The 8,712-nt window shown below is 45.6% G+C and overlaps 1 protein-coding gene across 2 annotated transcripts in view; it reads right to left on the minus strand.

Moving 5' to 3' along the window:
• Nucleotides 1–257: 257 nt before the first annotated feature.
• The window catches only part of ephb1 (EPH receptor B1), a gene marked incomplete at both ends in the record, with an annotated part of 174,960 nt that continues 166,505 nt past the window's right edge, over nt 258–8,712 (minus strand). For both annotated transcript variants that reach the window (XM_080836783.1, XM_080836782.1), the window contains 4 exons: nt 258–366; nt 1,870–2,025; nt 2,294–2,487; nt 6,891–7,040. In XM_080836783.1, coding sequence (XP_080692909.1) covers nt 258–366; nt 1,870–2,025; nt 2,294–2,487; nt 6,891–7,040 — 609 coding nt within the window. The remainder of the gene's footprint in view (nt 367–1,869; nt 2,026–2,293; nt 2,488–6,890; nt 7,041–8,712) is intronic.

Raw genomic sequence — 8,712 nt, forward strand, 5'->3', positions numbered from 1 at the left:
CATTGAAGATGAAAGGGCTCCTCTCCTCTCAGGTCTCTAGGTCTTTCTCTCTCTCCCTCCTTTCCTCTCCTCTCTCCACTCTCTCTCTCTTCAGAATGTGTAGGGGCTCCTCAGATTAAGATGATGGTCTCCACCCTGGCGCGTTCGGGTGACAGGTCAGGGGTCGCGCGTGGGCGACTCCGGCGGACGCTCCCGGTCCCAGTGCCCATTCCGGTACCCATCCCTGTCCCGATGCCGTCGCCGGGTGACTGCTGTAGTCATGCCAGCGTCGTCGGCGACTGGCTCACCTGCAGTTGCATGGACTGGATGTTGTTGAGGATCTTCTTCTGGTGGCCGGCTAGCGTCACTCCAATCCTCAGCAGGTCCCTGGAGCAAAGGCAGAGGTGGTCAAGACATGCAAAGGGAGATATATACACAGTATGTGTGTGTTTGTCTGTGTGTGTCGAGTGTGTGTTCACATCTACAGTATGTGTGTCAATGTGCATGTATGCAGGTGTGTGTGTGTGTGCAGTGAACCCAAGCACATCAATGCACACACGCAGCACAACACAACACAACACAACTAAAGCACACATCAGCCTCTGTTCCAGCTAAGATCAAAACAAGCACGCATCACCCCCACCCCACTGAAACACAAACACACACACACACTTCAGCTCACACCTGGAGCCTACATTCATGTGCTAATCAACAGGCATATTCAAACATCCCCAAACATGGAAGCAATTGATTTGTGGTGTGTGTGTGTATGTGTGCATTGATGTGCTTGAGTTCACTGCACACACACACACACACCTGCATACATGTATATGTGTGTGAGGGGGATCCACAAGAGACTAGAGCAAACAAATATTTAAGTAACTATCAGGTGCTCCAGAAGTCATTTGGACCCCCCTTCAAAATTGACAATTAGAGTAAATTCACACTGCTGGCTTTTAAACAGATAAGAGGATGTTGAAGAAGACCTTGGTGAAGAGCGATGAGCATTGGCCTGCTCTCCCGCCCATTCCCTCGAATGTCTGAAGCAGCACATGGCGTTTGGTGCATTAGCACATGAAAGCACGGTGAGTGTGTGCGAGTCTGTGTTTGAGCAAAGGATTATAACCTGGCTACTAATTAACAGCGGATCACACATCTTATCAGGCAACAGTCTTTGTTCGTGCCCATGTTCGCTGCGTATGTGCGTGACTGCATTACATCAAGGGTTGGAAAGGGAGAGAGAGACCAAAAAAAGGAAGACCAGAGAGATAGATAGAGAGAGAGAAAATGAAAAAAAGAGAGGAAGAGAGAGAGAGAGAGACGAGAGGAGGGAACACCGGAGAGAGCAAAAGACAGATAGAGAAAGTTAGAGAGAAATAGGGAGAGAGCAAGAAAGGAGAGGTAATGAGATTTTCCAATCTGGGAGTGAAAGTTGAAACAATCGTTTAGATTTAGTCAGATCACGGCAGGCACTGCTGTCTGGAGATAGCCTTTTCAGACTCCCACTGCCATCAGCTCAGAACAATGTAAGCTGTCTTCAAACAAGCTGTTCTGGCCAGACAATTTTCCAACAAAAAAACTGAAACTGTTTCAATTAATATTCTGCTCTCACTTAGTTGCTAGCCTTTCCAAATGTGTGAGTCAGTCAGATATCTCTGAGACTGAGAATGCAAAAACGCAGTAATTGAGATAGGCTATCCACTGTCACAGTGACGATCCAGCTAAATGTGAAGCGTCATTGTCTAATGTGGAGAAAGCCTCAGGAAGAGTGACCTTCTAAAACAACAGCACTGTGCCCGGTGCCCAATTTTCTGGAAGGTGACGGAACAAGGAGGAGGAAGAGGAGAGAACCGAGAGAAACGAGATCGAGAGAAAGGGAGGAAATCTCACTCTGAGGTCATCTGTGCCACCAGCTGGAGGGAGGTGAAGCCGGAGTTGAGGAAGTTGTCCCTGTACTGAGTCATCTTGATGGCAGCCAGCCACTCCTCCACTGAGCTAAAGGTGTTGAAGTCCGGGACAGACCTGTCCAGAAGAGGCTGTGAGGGCCTGTGGGAGGGAACACACCACCGGACGAGACAAACATCACGCCACGCAGAGCCTTATGACAGACACAGTGTGAGTGTGTGTGTGTGTGTGTGTATGGGTGTGAGCGTGTCTGTGTATGATTGTATGTGCCTACAGAGTATGGGCATGCAAGGACACATGTGTGTGTGTATGTACAGTATGTGTATATGTGTGTCTGTATTTGCATGTGCATATGCATATGCATATGCATATGCGCATATTTGTGTGTGTATGTGTACACTCTACTCACACAGGGGGCATGCTGGCCACAGCCTTCAGGCTGGTGGGGTTGCGGATGAGCTTGTCCAGCGTGTTGACATTGTCATTGAAGCGTGGCCGGGCGTTGCGGTCCTTCTGCCAGCAGTCTAGCATGAGCTGGTGCAGGGCAGCGGGGCAGTCCATGGGCGGGGGCAGGCGATAGTCCTGCTCAATAGCGTTGATCACCTGCGAACACCATGACAGGTTGTTTAATCCAGGATAAACAATAAACAATAAACAAACTACACACTCTGAGCTAGCCTTAGAGCCTGAGGTTAGCATAAGGAATTCATATTAAACATGTGCACATTCCAGAAATTGACACCATCAGTGATCTGTCATAATCTACTACCTTTCAATCCACCCAAACAGTGCAAGAGAAGATTGGTTTTCTGAGGGCAGAAGTCACACCTCTGTTTGGGTTACGGTCTGGTTAGGATTGGGGCTATAAATAAATATATGCAGAGATTAACCAATTTGAGAAATGTCATAATCTGCCATGATTTTTCGATTCACCTAAGCTAGCTTTTACAAACTTTAATTGCACAACAGCTCTGCAAATGCTGAAATGCTTTTCTGAATGTGACTCCAGGTCCGTCAGGTCACTGACAGGCCAGCAGGCACTGGAGCCTATGATTGGTTAAATTAGGGTGACCAGATTTGAGATGGTGAAAAAGAGGACACTTCAGCGGTGACGGTCGGGGGGGGGGGGGGTAGTTACGACAGGCCCTCGTGCATGCTATTGTCAAGGGCCCTAGTGCACACTATTTACTAGTTAAGAGGCGCACACACACAGACACACACACACACACACACACACACACACACATTAGGCGTGTATATACAGCCTCGGAAAAAATGAAGAGACCACTTCAAAATGATCAGTTTCTCTGGTTTTACTATTTATTGGTATGAGTTAAGGTAAAGTTAACATTTTAGTTTTATTCTATAAATTACTGACAACATTTCTACCAAATTTCAAATAAAAATATTGTCATTTAGAGCATTTATTTGCAGAAAAATGACAATTGGTCAAAATAGCAAAATAAATGGAATGTTTTCAGATCTCGAATAATGCAAAGAAAACAAGTTCATATAGATTCTTAAACTACACAATACTAATGCTTAAACTCCTTTTTTTGTTATTTTGACCAATTGTCATTTTTCAGCAAAAAATGCTCTAAATGACATTATTTTTATTTGAAATCCAGTAGAAATGTTGTCAGTAGTTTATAGAATGAAACAAAAGTGTTAATTTTACTCAAACACATACCAATAAATAGTAAAAAAAGAAAAACTGATAATTTTTTGAAAGTGGTCTCTTAATTTTTTCCGCGGCTGTATAGCCTATATAAAATAGTTAAACTTTCCTATGTTGTAATTATGTATAATCCATTGTGTCATCTCTCCTTTTGCAAAAGATAAAGCAACAACAAACTCTGATAGCTGGCCTCCTCATTAATATTAATGTCTTAAAATGGACAGTCGAATTAGTTACTTCGGCTATTGTATTGGGAAAGTAGACATGTACAAAAGAAAGCTATCAACAATAGCACTCTTACACACTAATGTAAACAAACGGTCAAAGTGCTGAAAGGTTCTTTAAAAACACGTATGAAAGGCACGATTTGTTGCGGCGGCACAGCAGCTTTACCAACATCTGAAAAACACATATACAATGAAACAGGCGCTCGGCGGCGACGTATCATTCAGGGCCTGTTTTGGAGCAGATTGCCTAGCAGTCCGTAGTCTCCCAATTTGCCAAGATGCTGATTGTGGATTATCATTCCCTAAAATCCACCTTCGGTAAGGTGTGCAGTGCACTGCTCTGCTATTGTTTCTGACATCTGTGACAGTGGCAACAGCCGAGTGATCTTTTTCCAAATTGAAACTCAAAAATACCTACCTGAGGGGCCGCATGGAGCAGGAGAGGCTGAATTGGCTGGCTATCCTTTCCATTGAAAAAGAATATCATGCATTACCACCTTTATGTTTGAAAGGTGCTTGCCTGTGTACTTTGCCTCTAGGTCTTGACGTTTAGATTTTGCGTCTAAATTAGATCGTCTCGTCACATGATCAAATAGAGACTTGACATTGGACAACAAAATATTACCCACAAATCATTGCATATCTGTATATGACAACAATACCAATGAAAATAAGAAATTATTCACTTAATTGAATAGTTTTTTTTAATAGTTTCCATAGTTTATGTAGGATAAGAATATAATTGTGTTATAGATTGCTACTGACTATTTCCTTTCTACAAAATAATACACACCATGACCGAGATAGGTTGGCCATTCCGAGGGTTTATATAGCATATGGTACTCCTTAGTAGCTATATTGTCAGTTGTTGATCGCTGCTGTGTTCCCAACACTCGGTCTCTTCGTGGAAAATGCTACACACAGGGACGTGTCAAAATCCCGGACGTTTTGGGAATCCCTGCCGGACGCATTTTTTAGGTCTCTAAAAGAGGACATGTCCGGGAAAAAGAGGACGTCTGGTCACCCTAGTTAAATACAGGCAGGGTGGGCCAGCACTGGATAGACGCTGTCCATCCAGATCATTTACAGATCTGCTGACCCTCCAGGCCAAAGAGCAGTGAATCAGTGAGGAGATTTGAGCACTGCTGTGCACAGACAACACCACCACACCACCACCCCTTCACCTCCCCTGCTGTGCCAAGGCTGGTCCACCCATTTAACAATCAGGGCCCTCACTCATGCTAACACACTAGCACTGGCACGCTGTTGACGGAGCTGAAGGGCGCTTCTTTCTGCTCAACGCCCGCGCCTATTTTAAGCAAGCTTCTCGTCGCCCTCCTCATTTTATCTACTATTGGATAATCCACTTGCTTGAAATTACTTTGCTAAAGCCGCCAGGTACAGTAAAGCATGAAATTGCAGGAATGTGCAGTGTGTGTGTGTGTGTGTGTGTGTGTGTGTGTGTGTGTGTGTGTGTGTGTGTGTGTGTGTGTGTGTGTGTGTGCAGATCTCTGTGTGAGGAGTGTGTGTGTTTCCACCCAAGGTTGCTGAGATTTATGAGATTTTATATTAGCATTGAGCATTGCATGAAAAAGGCCTCTGGAGTCTGTTTCTCTGTCTTTCTCTCATCTCTTTGTGTGTTTCCAAGAACGAGACACAAAGGCCATGGAATCTTCCAATATCGAGGTGATAACTAATGCGCTGACTATCTGGTGTTTCTCACAGGTCAGCAGCGGAATAGGTCGCCGTGGAAACGCATGGGACCTGGGGGGCCTTGCCATTTTGGCATTTTTAAGCACAAGTTCACAGGGGGTCTACTGAAGGGACAAGAGCATCTTGCTGTTCGAATGATTGATTGGCTGGGCTATAAGAAGGAAGAAGAGAGTGCTTTAATGAAAAGCTGACACTTGTCACATTTCTTCCTTTTTTCCCCCCCTGAAATCTCCTCATGTCTGCCGAAAGACTGATTGCGTATCGCTGATTACGGGGTGGGATCTTGGCTGCAATTCAAAAGCCAAAATATTCTTGGTTTAGCTTTTATAGCCGTGCTTGTCCTTTGTCCTGTCAGGTCACATCATTTTTTCTTCTTTGCAGGTAAATAACTCAAGGACAACCGGCAGTGTTTTTAAGCTAATCATATTTAAAAGGGGAAAAATGCTGGTGGTTACAGTAGCATGCTGGCAAGACACAGCATGGGTTAACATAGCCTATGTCTCTGTGTGTGTGTGTGTGTGTGTGTGTGTGTGTGTGTCTGTTCAGCATGTGTTAACACACATGTGTGTGTATGTGTATGTGAATGTGCAGCATGTGTGTGTGTGTGTGTGTGTGTGTGTGTGTGTGCAATGTGTGTGACACAAGATAAGACCTGCCAACACAGCCCAGTGTCCCACCCATCCACCCCCACACCCCTTCCTTGGCCCACAGAATGACACATCTGCTCTTCTGGCCGGAGCCTCCCCTGCAGCGTCCAGACCCCGCAGCTGGCTAAAGAGAGCACAGGCAATGGATCCCGCGGCACCCGCTTCATTCCAGCGGACACCGAGACAGCCAGCCGCGCCACCCGCTCTGGCCGCGCTCTCGCTATTATCCCTCTCTCTCTTTCATTCTCTCCCTGTCTCTTGCACTATTTCTCTCACTCTTTCTCCCTCCTGATCTCACTGTCTCTTACGCACACAGGCAAACAAACATGCACTTCATGTGACACTTTCTCTCTCTCTCTCTTTCTCCAGAAAGAACAGGACAAATCTGCCATTTCATGGTAACCCTGCAGCCAATCTAGCCCAGAGACCCATATCTATGAAATCTGGGGAAAAAAGCTCCTAGTATAATTCTCCATCTTTATGGGACGTGCTTCATTGCACGCAGTTATATTTTCCTAGTTGGCCGTCTGTTAGATTACCCAAGCCCCCGTACCGTCACGTAGCCATAAACCTACATCCACACAGACACACACACACACAGACAAGCAACGCCAGCTGGGCGCAAACATGGGCGTTAGCGCACATCTGTACAGTGTTCTGTGCTGAATTTACTCAGGCCTGCATATGTTTTGTCTCTAAGTGGCCTTGACTCCATAAGAAGAGTGGAATGGGGACACTCACATCTTGGTTGGACATGTCCCAGTAGGGTCTCTCGCCGAAGGACATCACCTCCCACATGACGATGCCGTAGCTCCACACGTCGCTGGCAGACGTGAATTTCCTGTATGCGATGGCCTCGGGGGAGGTCCACCTCACGGGAATCTTCCCACCCTGATGCAACACAGATGACAGACAGACAGACAGAGAGAGAGAGAGAGAGAGAGAGAGAGAGAGAGAGAGAGAGAATAACAAAGATAAATGTTACTTTCGCCGGCCACCTGACTGTGTTCAATCAATACCAAACTAACCCTGTGTGTGAACGAAACAGCTTATCATTCTGCCTGTTGTGTTTCATCATCCCAACAACGTCTCCGCTTTCATTCCAGCATGATGTGCTTGATGAGCTGATTAGTATAATATACTATAGGAACATATCATACATAACAAGGCAAAGACTAAAAATGAGTTACACAGTCAAATACAATTTCTTCTTTAAATACATATTGAATACATATATTCATTTATATTATTAAATACATATATCTGAAACCATTATCTTTAACTGTTGTGTACATAAGTCAGTAGAGAGGGATTATCTTCCCAGAATACAGGCCACACATGGTCGCTGCACGACTAAAAGGGACGCAGTGGGTTGTGACAGATGTCATCAAACAGAGTGATAATACAGAGCAGTAATTTCATACCACTCAAAAGAAAAATACTTTATTTGTGAGGCTGTACTAAACACATTTAACTGTGTAGCAGGCATCTAGGGATAGTGGACGAAGTAAGAAAAAGATAGCAAGACATAAGGCAAGCTAAAGTAAAGACTGTTTTTAACATGGTCAAAATGAGAGGAAATGGTGCCTGCAGTACTGCTTCCATTGTTTCTGGAAGTTTCTCCTATCCACAGCGGAATACAAACTCGGTCACTACTTGTGCTTCTCCTCCTGTAATTTCGCCCCAAACTCACACTTTTCCCTTGACCCTCCCATGAATGCATCAGAAAAACGCAACTTATCATTCTGCAGCAGGCAGAATTTGGTGTTAGCCATGTGCGGTCTGTTCGTACATACCATGCAGTTTTTGTATGCGCACGTTACGACAAACAGGTGCTAGCGTGCTAGTACATCTGCCCCTGTGTGTTAGCATGAATAACATCATGATTGTGATGATTGATGAAGTCACGCACGGATCCCCCACCCCAAGTCCCTCTTGATCTATGCAGGGGATAAACAATGGCACAATTATGAAGCCTGGGGTTTGCACTGGCTACTACTGAATCTCTGAACAATGCTTTCTCCTCCATCATGTCCCCTGAGTTAAGGCTTTGTGTATGAGGCGCTCTAGCACACTCGCTCATGGGCCCGACCGCTGGGACAATTAGCCCCAAACCAGCCATGTTGTGGTGGACCAGGCAGCATGTCCAATCTCACACCTCTATCCATCCTTCGCAGCCCTGCCTCCCTTCACTCCCTTCCTTTGCTCCCTCGTTCCTTATTGACCCAGCCCAGTAGGGGCGGGTGGGTTGGGGGGCAGATCCATAGACGGCTCCAAATGCAATTTGCCCTCTGTGCATCGATCCACATCAAATGCGTCCAACTCTGCTCTTTTTTTCTCCACACGCCCATCGCCTGAAAGAGGGGAGTTTGAATAGAGTGAGATGGGCCAGGGCTTGGGCTGTTGCTTCTCGAGCCTGCACAAAGCGTGTCTGTTTGTAATTGGTCTACCTGGGGCCTCCGGGCAGGGCAATGTATTGCACTGATTGAAATTGACAGGCGCTTGTTTAAGATTCCCCGCACACCTGTTTGTGTGCCACTTCCATATCCGGGGCAGCGAGTGA

Source organism: Sprattus sprattus (genome assembly GCF_963457725.1).
Source record: "Sprattus sprattus genome assembly, chromosome: 4".
Lineage (NCBI taxonomy): Eukaryota > Metazoa > Chordata > Actinopteri > Clupeiformes > Clupeidae > Sprattus > Sprattus sprattus.